This window comes from Chlorocebus sabaeus, chromosome 25, assembly GCF_047675955.1.
Source record: "Chlorocebus sabaeus isolate Y175 chromosome 25, mChlSab1.0.hap1, whole genome shotgun sequence".
Taxonomy (NCBI): Eukaryota; Metazoa; Chordata; class Mammalia; order Primates; family Cercopithecidae; genus Chlorocebus; species Chlorocebus sabaeus.
Window position 1 is genome coordinate 60,087,395 of NC_132928.1, and position 18,209 is coordinate 60,105,603.

Genomic DNA, 18,209 nt, shown 5'->3' on the forward strand with positions numbered 1-18,209 from the left:
ATAGAATCTTAGAATTCTTAAGTTATAAGAATGCTAAGAGGTCATTTAATTCATATTCAAACATATTAAGGTGTTTTAACCTTCTACTTTTTCCCTTGCCCTCAGCACCAATGACCTTACCAAGTAGTTGTCTAATTTCTACTTGAATACTGCCAGTGATGGAGAATCCACTACCTTCTCTATCTAGCCATTCTAAAAGTACTTACATGCCTCCTTTAATCCTGCCCCCACATATTAACACAGTTCCTGTATTCCACATATTAAAATTTGTGAGCATTACTATAACTACAGATTTGTTTTTGCTTTCTGTGAAAACCTGAAGGCTAAAGACTAACTCTAATTATATTTACAAAATAATGTTACTAGCTAACATGGATTAAGTATTTCTAGTGTGCCAGTTCTGTGCCTTTTGCACATATCAACTTATTTAAAATTGTACAACAATTCTGTGAGGGAGATTTCAGTATTAATCTCATCTTATAGTTGTAGAAACTGAGGCACAAATGAATTAAGTAAACTTTTCAAGATAAAACAATAAGAGGTAGATGTAGTCTTCAAGTCCAGAGATACTGAATTCACAGCCTGCACCCTAGCCACCATGCTGTATAGAAGTCATGGCATATGTGGGTGCTGTTATGTCTTGATTATGGCTGGGCCACTGTCCTCATATTAGAAAGCAAAACAAAGCCACTCTGATCAACTGATTGAGACCTTTGTAAGGTATTTTCTCTGAATTCTCTTTCCTTTTACCCTCATCTTTGAGTTTAAGACAAGGATAAGAATGATGTGTCTTTAGAGGTACAGAACAATAACAACAACAACAACAGCAACAACAGGAAAGTAACCCACCACTCACGACTCTCCCTGTTGTCTGTCCTCTCTCTAATATTTTTTTAAATCATGAATGCAGTGGTTTCACATTTTTTAATATTGGTTCTGCCACTTATCAACTGTGTCTCTTGGACAAGTTACTGACTGTTTCCAAAACAGTTTTTTCATTTGTTGGTTTCCAATATGAATCCCAGGGCTTTTATCCCATTAGCCATCTCTCACCTCTCAACTAGAAATAAATTCCACCAAGGCCGGGCGCGGTGGCTCAAGCCTGTAATCCCAGCACTTTGGGAGGCCGAGACGGGCGGATCACGAGGTCAGGAGATCGAGACCATCCTGGCTAACACGGTGAAACCCCGTCTCTACTAAAAATACAAAAAACTAGCCGGGCGAGGTGGCGGGCGCCTGTAGTCCCAGCTACTCCGGAGGCTGAGGCAGGAGAATGGCATAAACCCGGGAGGCGGAGCTTGCAGTGAGCTGAGATCCGGCCACTGCACTCCAGCCCGGGCTACAGAGCAAGACTCCGTCTCAAAAAAAAAAAAAAAAAAAAAAAAAAAAAAAAAAAAAAAGAAATAAATTCCACCAAATCAATACTTTTTCACAATGTTCCCCAGTAGATTAAAACTATTTTTGATTGATCAGTTGAAAAACAGCTCATATATTTATTCATAAAGGATTTGGTCATATTTTAATCCTGTAAAATCTAAACCTACAGTTTGGGTTTATACTGTGATATTGGGTTCTTTTTAGAAAATTGATTCTGAGGAACGATATTAGGATAGATTAACTTGTGAACAAATAGTTATCACAACAGGATATTTTTGAAGATACCAATAATTATTTCATTAACTTTATTTATTGATCATATTTATAAAACTGTGGGCTTCTGAAATGCAATAAAGATACTGGTATTCTACTAGAAGTCTGAAGATATGAGAGATCTACTTTTTTTGTGATGTGAGAAATAGATGTTGAATATGCCTTGCAAATTAGTTTTTGTATTTTATTTCCAGTTTGAATCTTTCTGCAACTTCCTTTAAGAAAATTGTCTACAGAGAGTATGAACCATACTTTAAGAAAGAAAAACCACAATCTAGCATTTCAGGTAAGCCTGAAATATACATTTTTAATTTTAAAGATAAATTTCTGTGAGTAATTTGGCATTCACATGCATCTAAAATATCCATTTACTTGGAAATTTGTAGAAACATGTGTTTTCTTTTTTAACAAGTACTGACTGCATAATATGTGGGGCCCCTTGTTCATATTACTGAACATTTCAAAGTAGTGACTGCAAAGCATTAAACCAAACCAGGGGCCCTTCAGGGCATGGGGCCCTGTGAAACTGCCCAGGTCACATACCCATGAAGCTGGCTCTGTTTTTAACCTTGATTAAAATAGCTAAATAAAACTTACAAGTGTTTGAATTTTTATTCATTCATCTAAAAAACTGTTATTGAGTACCTGGTATGGGCTGGGCATTGAAATAGGTAGGCACTGTGGATGCAACAGTGGACAAGACAGGCTCATATCCTGGGTTCATGGAGATTATGGTCTAGTTTAATGAGCACAGATGTGCCTTTGCAGAATGATTTTTTGCTTCCATTTGGCTCCCTAGATTCATTCAAAGGAACTATGTATGGCTGACTCTTTTGCGTCTCCTATTTATCTAGTGTGATACATACCATAGCCATAATTTTTAAAGAAAATCTCTTCTTTTTTCCTCATCTCTTCCTTTATCAAGAAGACTGGGTTGAATAGGGTTCCAGTATCTTAACTATGATACCATATTCTACAGGGATGATACAGACCATCAAGGGAGCACTTCCTCCAGTTGAGTCCGCTTGTCAGTAATTCACCTGTCCCTTTCCCCAATCAGATGAAGACCTGCTGTCTTTCCGAGAATCATCCTAGTCTGTCCTGCCTCTTCTGATCTCCCTTAATCTTCAATATTTACTCAATGGGAGTCTTCCTTTTCATTAAAAATCAACAACCAAACCAAAACCAAACCAAACCATGTCCAGGTTAACTCCTATCTAGAAAAAGAAAAAGAAAAAAATCTCCCCGTGACCCTGCCTGCCTTTTCCTTTTCTCTCCTTTCCTTCACTACCAGTTTTTGTATGAGGACTCTGTATCACTCTCTACATTTCTTCGCCTATATTCTTTTCCTAGTCTGCTTTACTATGAATGAGTCTACTAAAATTACTCTCACAAAAGGGCACTCAGGACTTGAGGTGCCAGAGCCTGTTTTCTTTTACTACTAGACATTACTAGGACATTTAACATTCTTCCTTTTTGAAGCTCTCTCTTTACCTGGTTTTTCTATTGTCACTTCCCCTGGGTTTTCTGACTTCTCTTATCACTCCTGCTCAGTATCCCCACCAGATATTCTCCCCTAGGGTTCCAGTCTCACCCAAAACCAAGGCTTTCACTACTACCTACCCAGAAGCCACTTTTCCTCTGAAGCTACACTGACACCCCCTCAATATCAGCAGGATTAAATCTTCCCTCTTCTACACACCCCCAGAACCTTAAATTAATCCCTACCTTCTAAAGATATTATGAGGATCAATTAAGTTCATAAGTACAAAGTATTTATAATGATGCTGACACACAATAGGCACCCAGTAGAAGTTAGCTACATTATTGTTATTTTTGCTGCTATTTTAATCATAACTTAGATCATATATATCATAGTATTATGGATATCTATATATCTGTATTTCTCCACTCATATATTCTTCATATGTGTTCATTTATATATTTATTTAATTTTAAACAAATCTGCATTTAAATATTCTTTTATTTTAAAATAATTGTGTATTGAGGCCAGGCACAGTGGCTCATGCACTTTAGGAGGCCAAGGCAGATGGATCACTTGAGGTCAGGAGTTCCAGACCAGCCTGGCCCACATGGTGAAACCCTGTCCCTACTGAAAATACAAAAATTAGTTGCACATGGTTGTGCGTGCCTGTAGCCCCAGCTACTCAGGAGGCTGAGACATGAGAATCACTTGAACCCAGGAGGTGGAGGCTGCAGTGAGCCAAGATCGCATCATCTTCACTCCAGCCTGGGTGACAGAGCAAGACTCCATCTCAAAAAAAAAAAAAAAAAAAAAAAAAAAAAGTGTATTGAGAACCTACCACATTCCAGGTTCTGGGATTAAGTGAATAAGACATGGACCTTGACTTCTAGGAGCCAACCAGCTACTGGGGATAACCTATAGGTAGACAAGCAATGACAGTAGAGCAATAAGGAAGAACTATGATGAGGATTCTGTAGTAGGACATAGGAGACCTATCTCCAGTCTGGTGGGCAGGAAAGTACTTCTCTTTCTAGGTTGATAGCTGAAAAAAAGAGTAGGATCTTGGAAATCCAAGTGGGGAGGCAAGGCATTGGAGGGTAGATGCATTTTAAACCAAGGCGCAGAATGTTTCAAAGTTTGGAGGTGAGAGTATGGTATGTTTGTGGAACCATAACTGGATCAGCACAGCTGGAGCACAAACTTCAGGGAAGGAATTAACAAGAGATGGAACTAGATGGAGATCGGGCATCCATCCTAGGCTTTATAGTGAGAGGAATAGGGAGGCCCTAATAGGATTTCAGCAGGAGAAAGATTTGTCCTTTAGAAAGACGATTCTCTCCAATTATAGAGAATGGATTGGAGGAAGACCAGAGTCCAGAGCCAGAGAAACTAGTTATGGGACTGTTGTATCAATCCAGATAGCAAAGAAGCTGAGATGGGGAAAATGAGATGGGGAAAATGATTTAGGAGCTCAAATCAATTAAACTTGGTGACTCATTAGATGTGGATAATGAGGAAGAAAAGGGAATTATTATGGACTTCAAGGTTCTGGCTTGAACAGCAGAGTGGATAGGGTGCCATTCAGTAAGAAAGAAAATTTAAGAAAAGGAGATAGTTTGTGAGGGAAGGTGATAAGTATAGATTTGGAGTCTGTCTATAGAATGTCTACCTAGAGATGTTAAATGAGCAGATCGGTGTAGAAGTTTGGCCCTCAAAAGAGAGAACTGAGCTAGCTGTAAACATTTGGGAGACATCAGAACAAAGATGGTAATTGAAGCATTTAGAGGGTGTAAACTCACCAGGGAGGATGTGATGAGAAGAGAAGGCTGCAGACAGAGCTCAAAGTAGCAGCAAAGTCCAAGGGATGAGCCAAGAAAGAACAGTTTACCAAGGAGCTTGAGAAAGCCTGTTCAGGGAGGGGAGAAGAAATCTAGAAAATGTGGTATCCTGGAAGCAAAGGGTCAAATGCTATGAAGAGTTATTAACATAAGGGCCAAAATATGGTCCTTTTGTTATGGACTAGTGGGGCAAGTCCAGATGGCAGGATGAGGAGTGAATGGAAGGTGAGGAAACTGAAGCAGAAGGGTCTTACAGATAACTCTTCCCTGAAACTTGGTTCCAGATGGGAGGAGAGGCAGGATAGTTCTGAGGTGGACTCAGGAGCTTAAGGATATTTGAGAATTTTATAAAAAGGAATACAGAGACTTAAAATATTTAAGGGAAGACTCCATAGAAATGCCACAAAGTCCTTTCCAATAGAAAACGAGGGGATAAAAACATCTGAGAGAGAAGACTTGGAAGAAGCAGGAAGCATTGGGATTCAAACCTTGGGCCGGCTTGGCCTTAGGTAGAATGGCTACTACCTTCATTGGGGGCCCGGAAAGCAGAAGATAACGTTGCCAATAAAATTAAGTTTGTAGTTGTGAGCAGGAAGTTGAAGGATGTCCTGTCCTATATCACAGAGTCTATTCATTTTCAGAGCTCCAGCTCCAAGCTTAGCATATACAATAGATACTTAAGAACTGTTTAATTAAATTAAATTGTAGGTAGATGAAGGGAATATGAGGTGGGAAACATACTCATTAGGGCCAGGAAAAGAGGAATTGGCAGGTATTTGAAGGTGTACCTTTTGTGGCTTTTGCCAAGCTAAGCAAATTTTAATCCCTTTGCTGTGTAAGACATTGTGCTGAATGCCGTAAGGGATGGAAAGGACTAATTCCAGGCTGAAGATTTTTAAACAATAAAAAGTCATGGATAGTGTTTGAAGAAAAGGGTACTATGATCAAAGTCCTTTCAGGTAAATTATGTTTTGTAGTGATTTCCTGCTTTAACCTTAGTAGAGCCAGACTCTGACAGTTGGTGAGAATGGTCTCCAACTTATGTGTAAGGCCTTTGTACCTTTCTGTCAACCCCTGTGTATCTCAGAATGTATTTGTTTTTTGTGAACAAAGGCATTTTGACGTCCATTTTAATGTAATCACTTCCTGAACATCCAAAGTTGCTTAACTATGAACTTCTGAAGTGCAGGAGTGGTATCTTATTCACCTTTGTATCTCTATAGTAGTTGATATAAGGAGGCAAATCTGGCATGAAGGAAAAGCCTTTTATTTTGACTGAGATCTGGATTTGAACACTGCCATTAACTATGTGGCTTCTCCCATTCCCCAGACTAGTCCTGTGTCATTTGTTCCTTTCCCCTATGTCCTGCTCCACTCATCTGCTGGCTGTGATTCTAGCTGAGCCCTGATCAAATCATGAGCCTCACTCCTGCAGCATGAACTAGTGTTGCTGTTAGATATTGTAATTGCAGGGGGCTGGGCTGCAGGATTGGAGGTCTGAAGATGTCCAATAAAGTTTGTGGACATTTGCGCAGGTGAAGGAGTATGGCTGGGGTCATTTTTAGGAATTCTGTCTTGGACTTTAAAATGGCTAGTTTTGGCTGGGCATAGTGGCTCACACCTATAATCCCAGCACTTTGGGAGGCCAAGGTGGGAGGATTGCTTGAGGTCAGGAGTATGAGACCAACCTGAGCAATGTAGTAAGACCCTGTTTCTATTTAAAAATATATATATATTTTTAATTGTCAGGCATGGTGGTACATGCCTGTAGTTTCAGCTACTGGGGGTGCTAAGGCAAGAGGGTCATTTAAGACAAGAGCATCACTTGAGCCCAGGAGTTTGAGGCTGCAATGAGTTATGATCACACCACTGCACTCCAGTCTGGGTGACAAAGTAAGGCCTCACCTCTAAATAAATAAGTAATTAATTAAATTGGCTAGTTTTGAGTCTCCCCATTTTTCAGGGACAAATTATAAAATGTTTGTCCCTGAAGGAGTTTTGAAATAGCTGCAACAATCACTACCTTGTGTTATGTAATGCCTTGTTCACCTAAGAGCAGGGGATTAGATTAGCTGACCTTCTGCAGTCAGTCCTTTCCAGTTCCACAACTGCACTAAATTGAGTACATGCTGTGCTGGCTTCCCCAAGCCCTGAAGTAGGCCACTCCTTTCCCCGATCCAGCTTTGGGCACTGAGGAGAGGGTGAGAAGGGTCTTAGGCCATCTGGCTGATGGAGGAGCTGAAGAACAGCTGGAAAACCACTTAGCCATGTGTTTTCCTACATGCTTGAAAGTATTCTGTATGCATTTATGAAAACATCCTTTTGTTTTGCCTTAATTTTGAAGAAGTAGGAGGGGAGGTTGAGTAAATACTCCAAACTGTCCACTGAAGTAATAGGTCTTATTAGGTTAAATAACTTAATAGACTTTCTCTGGGCATCTGGTATTTGCAGCCATGTGATGCCAATAAACAAACCAACCAAGCAAGAGAACCATGGCAACTAAATGCGGCACATAATTGGCAGCATAGTCAGCACCCTGTTGGGCTCACTGGCAGCCAGGTTAGGTGGGAATAGTCCGTGGAAATTTCCATCAGGAGCCAAGACAGAGGGTAGCAGCTGGAAGAGAGGGGTCAGTCAGTGGAGTCAGACATGTCAGGAGGCAAAAGAGGTGTAGACATCTGGACTGTTCTATAAAGATGGGGGACTGAGCCTGCCCCGTGGAAGGACTGGGAGAGCTTTGGCTCAGGAGTCCAGAGATCTGAGTTCTGATCCCAGCAATGCTACCAGATCACTGACTGACCTTGGGCAAGTCATCCTTGTCCCCCCATTCCTACCTCCCAGGTTTTGTTAACTAAAATAAGGACTGAACTTTGTGACCTCCACAGTCCTGTGTAAAGCCAACATAAAAACAAAGAAAAAGCTTCAGGCACAAGATCAGAATAAATTCCAAGACTAGGAGTTCAAGGAAATGAATAGGACAACCATGGGTGGCAAGACAGGGGTAGGGAAAGATAGGATCTCTGTCCCAGAGATCAGAGTTTACCATTGCTTTGGTAACCAGTTACTGCAAAATTAGTGGCTAAAACAACACAAATTTATTCTTTTATGATTATATTTCTGCAGATCAGAAGTCCAAAACGGGTTTTATTGGGCTAAAATCAATGTGCTGGCAGAGCTGCATTCCTTCTGGAGGCTCTGGGGGAGAATTGTTTCTTTGTCTTTTCCAGTTACTGGAAGCTGCCTACACTCATGGGCTCATGGACCCTTCCTCCATCTTCAAAACCAGTTGAGTAGCATCCCAAGCTGTTCCTAACTCAGATTCTCCTGCATCCCTCTTATAAGGACCTTTGGGATTACATGGGATCCACCTGGACAGCCCAGAAAAATCTCATCTCAAGATCCTTAATCATAGATACACAGTCCCTTTTGCCATATAAAGTAGCAGATTTCCAGGTCCCAGAGATTAGGACATGGACATCTCAGCAGGGGCATATTATTCTGCCTACTACACCCACCAAACAAAGCCCTCCCACCGTGTCCTCCCTCTCAGAGAATGGCACCCTCCTCCACCAGCTCCCCAAACCAGAACCTCATCAGCCATCCATGGCAACTGATGTCCTTCATTCTCTACCCCATATCCAATCCATCTTCAAGTTCCAACTATTTTATCTTCTAAATAGATCACTAATATATTCTCTCCTCATGATCTCATCATAATCTCAGTCACCACTGTCTCTCCTGGAGCCAAATCTGTTCTCACAATTGTTCTTCTCTCGTTTTCCTCCCAGATCATCTTCCACAAATGCAGCCACAGATTTTAACCAAAATCTGGTCCATGTTGCACCCTGATGAAAATTCTTTAATGGCTTCCAGATACTCTTAGGCTAAAGGGAAAACTCAAAGAGGCTTACAAAGCCCTGCATGATGGGACTCTGAGAATGCCTTCGGCTTCACCTTCTGCCCCTTCCTTTCACATACTAAGCTCCACCTCCCCACTGGCTGTCAGTTCTTTGAAAAGACCACATTTTCTGGCACCTCAGGGCCTTTGTGCATACTACTCTCACTTTTTAGAATGTCTTTGGCCATCCCTTTGCCTCTCTGCCTTTGGACTTCAGTTAAAGGTTTAATTCCTCAGAAAAGAATTCTCCAACTTACCTCCAATTGGACTAGATTCCCCTGTCAAATACTCTTCAGAGTATTCAATTCTTTTCTGTCATAATATTTACCATAGGTTTAAATTGAATGTTTTCGGATCACGAGGTCAGGAGATGGAGACCATCCTGGCTAACACGGTGAAACCCCGTCCCTACTAAAAAAAATACAAAAAACTAGCTGGGCGCAGTGGCGGGCGCCTGTAGTCCCAGCTACTCGGGAGGCTGAGGCAGGAGAATGGCGTAAACCCGGGAGGCGGAGCTTGCAGTGAGCTGAGATCCGGCCACTGCACTCCAGCCTGGGCGACAGAGCGAGACTCCGTCTCAAAGAAAAAAATAAATAAATAAAATAAAATAAAATAAAATAAAATAAAATAAATAAATAAATAAATTGAATGTGTGATCATTTGTTTAAAATCTGTCTTTCGTACTATAAAAACTTATAAAGTTATAGAACTATAAAAATGTTCGACTTTTTATAAACTCTATGAAGGCAGGGAGTGGGTGTATCTATTTTACTTTTTTATGCACCATTGCAATTCTGATGCCTAGGATAATATAGGCACTTGATATTCATTGAATAAATAAAGGAATGAATACAAGGTGGAGGTGTAGTATAAAGAAGTGGTTTAAAAGTCATGATCTAGAGACAGACATATTAAACTTTAAATCATGATGCTGTGTGATTTTAGGCAAGATATTTAAACGCTGAGGCTCAGTTTCCTCAGCTATAAAATGAAGATCTTAATATCTACCTTAAAAACATGTAAGGATTAATGTAGGGACTTACAGTACTTGAATGTATCAAGGGAAACAGTACAGGAAAGCGCTATTATAATTATCATCACCAGTGCAAACAAATGGTGGCTGAGCTCCATAAGTGCTGTGACTTCCTTCTCCTGCTTCTAGGATCCCAAATGGCGAGAAGTCAATCCCATGACACTTGTGGATGACTCAGAAATGACAGTAGTTGATTTCTGTCACTTGTCTGGAATGGGTCTTTTGGTCATAGATTCTCAAGATTTCAAAGACATCAAGATCACCAAGGAGCACATGTTAAAGTCCAGATTCCCAAGTTTCACCTCCAGAGCTCAGATTCATTGAGGTTGAGGTGATATTTGGAAATCTGCCTCTTAGTAAGACCCTAGGTGATTCTGATGCAGAGACTCCAAGGACTACACTTTGGAAATTCTAGTACGGTCATCCCTTGGCATCCACATGGGATTGGTTCCAGGACTACTCACAGATACCAAAATTTGCAGATGCTCAAGTCCCTTATATAAAATGTCATAATATTTGCAATAACCTATGCACATGCTCTCATATACTTTAAATCATCTCTAAATTAGTTATAATACTGAATGCAATGTATATACTATATAAATTGCTATTATGTTATAGTTTTATTTGTATTGTTTTTATTGTTGTGTTATTTTTATTATTGTTTTTAAAATATTTTTGATCCAAAATTGGTTGACTCCATGGATGTGTAACCATGAATATGAACTATGGTCATGGAGGGCTGACTATATATAATGCCTCGAATTCTGACTCAGCCATCAACTTTTTCCCTAACTCCCCAGACAGAATCTGTGCTTCATCCTCTCTTCTTCTGTAGTATTTTGCCCATATCTCAGCAGTCGCTCCTATCATACATCTATCTCCAAATTAGCTGGTGAGCTCCTCAGAACAAGGACTGTATTTGATCCATGTAGCCAGAAACTTTCTAACACAGTGCCTGGCATGTAGAAAGTAAAACCTCATTCTTGATTTCTGCACGGATAACCTCCTGTCCTTGCTGTGTTCTCCCATTGCAGTAACTAATAACATCATTTACCCAGTTGTTCTGATAGAACACCTTGAGGTCATCCTTGACTTCTGTCTCTCACAAGCCACATGCAATCCATCAGCAAGTCTTGTTTGTCTTACCTACACAAATGTCCAGAATCCAACCACTGCTCATCACGTCCTGCTACATGTGTGGCCCAGTACACTGCAGTCTCTTTCCTATACTGCCTAAGCGCTCTGCTTCCATTCTTGTCCCTATACAGACTATTCTCTACACAGCAGCTATGATGAACTTTTGTTTTAGGATGAACTTTTAATACACATTATACTATGTCTCTGCTGTACAAAGTGATTTTTCATTTTACTTAGAAATGCTCCATTTCACTTAGACGAGGCGCAGTGGCTCGTGCCTGTAATCCCAGCACTTTGGGAGGCTGCGGCAGGTGGATCGCTTGAAGTCAGGAGTTCGAGACCAGCCTGGCCAACATGGTGAAAAGTCATCTCTACTAAAAATACAAAAATTAGTTGGGTATGGTGGTGCATGCCTGTAATCCCAGCTACTTGTGAGGCGGAGGTAGGAGAATTGGTTGAACCCAGGAGGTGGAGGTTGCAGTGGGTCCTGAGATTATACCACTGCACTCCAGCCTAGGAGACACAGCGAGACTCTATCTCAAAAAAAAAAAAAAAAAAAAAAAAAAAAAAAAAAAAAAAAAAAAAATGCTCCAGTGATGTCCCATTTTACTTAGAAGAAAATTCGAGTTCTTACCATAGCCCATAGGGCCTCCCTTATTCTGCACACCCACCATCCACCTCAACTCTTCTTTCTTCCCATACTGTTTTTCTTACTGTTCCTTAGATACATCAAGCCTACTCCCGCCTCAGAGTCAGAGAGCTGCGTGATTTGGTTCCTCAATTCATCTAGGTCTCTGAGCACTCCCACGTCAGAGAAATCTAAAGTAACTACTCTGTCGCATCACCCTCTGTAATCGAAATGAACATCTTTCTTAAGCAAAGACAGTTATCTCTAAGGAATGACAGTGGGTCAAAGTGGGCAGGACTTGGTGAGAACTATTTCTCCTGCTCTGTTGACTTCTTTTAGGTCCAGGACAAGTGTTTCTACTATTCTGTTTGATCTATGTACATGTAATGTTGAGTTAATGAGCTGCTAAAACCTTCTAGATTGAAGATAAGCCGGTCAGCCTCAGGACCAGGAGGAATGGTAGCAATCACTCTTGGTATCATCTGTTTGCTTTTCTTGCTTAGCAACTCTGCCTTTGGTGACCCTGAATACAGACATAGTTTAAATATTTGTTTTCACAGGACTTCTTGGGCCTACTTTATATGCTGAAGTCGGAGACACCATAAAAGTTCACTTTAAGAATAAGGCAGATAAGCCGTTAAGCATCCATCCTCAAGGAATTAGGTACAGTAAATTATCAGAAGGTAAGATAAATTTAATGTTTTTCTGAAAGGGGAAAATGTCTAAGTCTTTAATACCAGCATCAACATTTAAAACTATATCGTTAACCACGTGTTGTTAGGGAAATCTCTTGCAACTGGTAATTATAAAAATTGTGGCTGTTGTAAGTTTCAAGAGAAGAAAAGGAAAAGGTTTTGGGAGTTCCCTAGACCTGCATTTTTCACTGGGTTCTTACTCTTTAATGTTTGGGAGGGCAAGTTATCTAATTTCTCTGAATTCCCATATGTTCATCTTAAAACGGGAATAATAATACATACATTGAAAGATGGTTTAAGGCGGGGGTCAGTAAATTTTTCTATAAAGGGCTAGATAGTAAGTTTGTTTGTCTTTGCAGGCCATAAGATCTCTGTTGCAAGTACTCAACTCTGCCTTTTAGTACAAAAGCAGCCATAGATGATACTTTCTTTTTATGGCTTTGGTTACAGATGCCAGAACTAATTAACTTTATTACCTTATTCTTTCCCTCAAGTCATGCACCAGAGTAAAACTGCCTCTGACAATACAATTTTATTTACAAAAACAGGCAACTGGTTGGATTTGGCCCATGAGCCACTGACACAGTGACATAGAACTAGCCTGATATAGGCTTCCTGGCACATAGATGACACTCAGTAAGTGGTATTTGGTGGTGGCGAGACTAGAAGTATTAATAGTATTAGACTTTTGGACATACTGAAGTGGTTAAGAAAGTAAGCTTAAAGGCAGACAAGTTAAAATTCTAGCTTTATCATTTCTGATTCTATGACTTTAGCATCTCTGAGCCTCAGTTTTCTCATCTATAAAATGGAAATGATTATAACCACCCATAAGATTGCCTGAAATTTAAATGAGATCACTTAGGTAGAGTACTAAACGTGGCTCCTGGGATCTGATAAGCTCTCAATAAATAATGATGACAATGATGGTAATGATCATAAAGGCAAAGCGATGCTAGTTATTGTACCAGCTGCTGAATAGTAAGTACCTGATGTTAACATGGCTCTAATTATCCCATTATGCTGATGCTCAGATCATTGTAAGCATCAGAGAGTTCCATCCGGCACTGGTATAAAAAATTGTATGCAAATTGTAATAGTTGTTGGTATAATAACATTTCAGAATAATTTCAGACTTTTCATGGTTCACAAATATCTTTCCTTCTCCCACGTGTTCCAGCCATCATATGTTTGAGAGAAGAATTGAGTAGGGGAGTGGTTTACGTGCAGGTTTTAGAACTAGACTAATAAGTGCAAATCCTGGCTCAGTGACTTTTATAAAGTTATTTAACCTCTGTGTGCCTCATCTTTCTCATCTGTAAAATGGGAATAATAATCATATCTCTGTCATACAGGTTTGTTGTCATGAAATCTTAGAATAATGATTAGCATATAACAGACACTCAATAAATATTAGCTATGAGAATAAAGATAGTTCTTCAATTAAAATGTGTTCAAATAATTTGGTATTTATCTGAAAACTTGTTAGTTTCAGAAAAAATCAGAAAGCAATTTTTAAATTTATTAATTTCTATATAACCTGTTGTCAAACTCATTCCCACTAAGGTATAAGTGACTGATAATAGGTCAATGAACTACCTTCCTTAGGAGTACTTGCATTAGCACTTAATTTTTGGCTTGAGGAAAAGCAATGAAGCATTAACTGTGGCATTGAGATTTCCTTCAAAGTGAATTTGGCAAGACTCTGGGTGAGGTAGTGTGCACAGGAGTTTCTCCTATGTTCTTAAAATCACACAATGACATACATGAAATCAGTCATACAGTGACATAGTGAACAACCACCTCACCTACTTATGAGGCTTCCAGACGACTGCATCAGGAGTTCAGCAATGTAAAGAAGAAGGGGAGAAACCTCAAAATATCAAAATGTCACATGCAGGTTTCATTTCAAATAAGGGAGGAGGTAAGAATTGTAGACTTTGTACCCTACCCGGGCTGTTTGCACAGTGAACGAACCTTGCACCATTATCCCTCTTCCTTTACTGTTTGTTTGTCCCTATATTCCCCATAGCCAGCAATTATTTATGAGCAATTGTTTAAAATGCTCCCACAACTTTCACTGGAGATATGATTATTGGTGTATATTGCCTCTGGTCCTATGAATCTAAGAAAGGTAAATACATATCGGTGGGGAAAGTAAAATTTTACCTTGGAAATGAGATGCAAATCTAATAAACAGATAGCATCTTTTATGGTAAGAGACAAGCCTTCTAAGTTGATTTTATTATGCCCTCTGCATTAAAATAAAACATCTCCTTCTCCATGTCTGACACTCAGCCTCACCTATAGCCTCCCTCTGTGGTTTGAGGTACTTTTTTTAGGAGTGGGGATAAACTAACTGCATGCTGAGCCAGTTACATGAGAACCCAGATTCCTCTATCTCAGAGGTAGATATTTGAGAGATGGGTGGTAGTGGAGGGTTAAGATAGTATCACATTGGCTTGAGAAACCACAACAGAATATAAGGCAACTCTGGATAACCCTTTTTGACAGAATGGACAAACAGTGATTTGTAAAAATGCTTATAAGGACATTTCCTTTAATAATGTATTTAATAAGACTGTTTTAGATCAGGGAATAAAATGTCTGCAACTGTAACTAATCACTTAAAAACTATCACTAAAGGGTTTCAATTTGAGGTTACGTTTTCAGAAACTCTGTAACTAGCATGCAACAAATTGACTCTAATGCTGCACCTTTGAGCAAAGTTTGTTGTTCAGTAAAATTTTCAAAATTGTTTTAGTCAATTACCTTTAAAAAGCTTGTTTCATAGAGAATTTAATATTATTATTTTCTTTTAGTTATATTCTCATATTTTAAATGTATGAGTTGCATATGAATGTCATGTCACAAAATTAGTTCTATAATAGATCTGCTTATCTGCTGATAAGCCAGCTCTCCATCTGCCAGACATTGTTCCTTGTATCTAAGTGTTGCCAAATTCTCTATACAAAAATTTACTCTTCTAGGTTGTTCCAAAACATTCCAATGCTCGACTTAATGTAGGTGATTACATTTTTTCACTTTTCATCTGAATATTTTGGCCTTATGTAGATACTTCCTTGAGTATATGATAAACACTTGAAACAAACTATAATGGCTATGGTTTGTATATTTAATAAATCACAAAAATGTGGATCCCTTTTCCAAAGAGACTTGCAAGTCCTGTGCAATGAAATCAGCTCTTTATAAAACATCAGCATTGATTTGTCCATTGCCTACATTATAGCTTCTAAAAGAATGTTCTGAATCTTTGAATGCATTGAAGCATTCACTAAGTTTATTAACTTAGGAGAGGAAAAGAGTTGTTGACAAAAATAAATAACAAGGGAGAAGTTACTGAGTGAGCACCCTAATGGGTAACCAAAAAGGCTCTTTATGTAACTTAACTTCCCCAAAGCTTGTATGCACCATTTTTCATTTTAAAAAAATACTGGGAGCCTTTGGCAAGTAATTAGTACATCATGACAAGAGTAAATGCAATACAAAGCTGACTATCGACTGAGCAGGAAATGAACAGAACTGAGTAAATATAAAGGAAGAGCTTCCCTTGTGTAAAGATTTTATTCTAGCAAGCAGCTGAACAAGGACTTTCTGTGCTCTAGCACAATAGTTGTCCCTGTCCATTTCTCTTTTCAGTTTAGAGCTTTACTTTTTTTATTTTGATTACAAAGTCAAAATCACATTCACCAAAATTGCATCTCACAAATACTTCCTCTAAATAGCTGTTTGTATTTTATACTTTATAGTAATGTATGTTGCAAAATTAAAGATACAACAAACCTGTTTTATTCTAGGCTAAAGGTAAACTAACTTGAAGTTAAAAGAATATAAGCATTGATAAAATTATACCCCAATGATCTCATTAGCAGTTCTCACTCAGTGTAATTACAGAATATATCCTATGTGCAAGTCTATATTGTTCACTATTTGATTCAAGATGCTCATAAGTCAACTTTTGGTAGTATACTAAATTAACATCATTCATTTAATTATTTGAAATTAATCTTATATTTAACTGACAGGTGAATGTGAAATTCTGAGTAATTTAGTTTGGTCAATTAGACAGACATTAATTTGTGTGACTAGAGTAACCTCTCATTATCTATCTCAAAATATCATGTACACAAATACATACAATAATTTTTTAAGCCCAGTATGTGTTAAAATAAATCTAGGTGTGAAACACTGATCATTTATAAATAGGTTCAATATTGTTAGAAAATCAGTCACCCTGCTATACCTAGCACAAATGTTATAGCTTCTTAGGCAATTTTTAGATACTTACATTGGTTGGTTCTCATTCCAGATTGACAGTGTGTTCTAATTGTAGCCCTAGAAGAAATCTAGGGGTCAAACCTATCACAATTAGGGCACCAACATGTACCCTAGAGTTAACTAGGATGAGCCCCTCAGGGGCCCAGGCCCTGTCTTCTTTACATTTTTACTCTGGCATTTAGCACAGAGCCTGGAACCTAGTGGATGTTGATGGTCATGATCATGATGATATTAATAATTACTGAACTAAACTGAGGGACTGAGGACTGATTAGAAAGTAGGGACTATGCATTATTTTCCACTTGCTTTAAAATTATTGATTTTGCTGATAATTTTGAGCAGGTACCTTGTCTTACTTATTATCAAAAAAAAAAAAAAAAAAAGTATTTTTACCAAAAAAGTCTTACTTACTTTTATCACCTTTGGAATAAATATATCACTGCAATGGACTGGATGTTTGTGTCCTCCCAAAATTAATGTGTTGAAATCTAACCCCCAGTGTGATGGCATTAGGAGGTGGGGCCTTTGGGAGATTTTTAGGTAATGGAAATGGAGCCCTCATGATGAGATTAGTGCCCTTATAAAAGGGACCCTCTCACTCACCCTCTTTCTACCATGTGAGGACACAAGGAGAAGATGGCAGTCTACAACCTGGAGGAGAACCTGCGCCAGAACCCAACCATGCTGGCACCCTGATTTTAAACTTCCAGCCTCCAGAACTGTGAGAAAGACGCGTCCATTGTTTATAAGCCCCCCAGTCCAGGGTACTTTGTTACAGCAACCCACTAAGAAAATCATCGGTTTCTATCTTACTCACATGTGTTACCAGAACTCAAGCACACTTAAGATATATCTTATCTAAAGTAGAACATAAAGGGAAGAGGCTGTGTTAATTGCAACATGGCTGGGAAAGAATATACTTAACCAATATGTAAACATGTATTCCCACAGGCTACCAGAGCATTTATTAGGAGCCAGAAATTTTACAAATATTTTCCAGTCCTCATAACCCATCAAAAAGGATAAAGGTATCTCTAGAAAAGGGATTATATTATCTTAAATTATAAATGAAAAAACTGAGGCTAAAAGGGACTTCAAGAAACCTTCCCAAGTTCACACAGTTAGCAAATGATACAACCACCAAGATATTTCAACTCTGACCCTAAAGTTCCAGTGCTTTCTCCCACTATCTAGCAGGAGAAAGTATCATTAACCACATAATCTCACAAATACTGAATTTCAAATGGCGATGAGCGCTGTTAAAAACCAACAACAAACAAACATGTGTCACAGTCAGAGATCAAGAAGGGTGTAAGATGATATCTGATCTGACGTCTGAAGAATAAGCACACATTTACCCTGAAGAAGAAAGGGAGGAAGAACTTCAAAAGTTATCTCCTACCCTGCAAAGAATATAATGCTTTGTCCTTAGGGGAGTTTGTGAAAGCAGTGGAAAGAATATCATTTTCTACTATAGAAATACCCTGTGATGTTTTAACCATTTAAAACAGTGGAAGCTGCCTGTCCAGAAACATCATTTTT

The 18,209-nt window shown here is 38.9% G+C and overlaps 1 protein-coding gene across 1 annotated transcript in view; it reads left to right on the top strand.

The window, feature by feature from the left end:
• F5 (coagulation factor V) overlaps window positions 1–18,209 on the top strand; it is a 73,150-nt gene that overhangs the window by 2,490 nt on the left and 52,451 nt on the right. Inside the window, exons 2-3 of the mRNA XM_073011809.1 lie at window positions 1,845–1,936; window positions 12,234–12,356. Of these exons, the coding sequence (XP_072867910.1) occupies window positions 1,845–1,936; window positions 12,234–12,356 (215 nt within the window). The remainder of the gene's footprint in view (window positions 1–1,844; window positions 1,937–12,233; window positions 12,357–18,209) is intronic.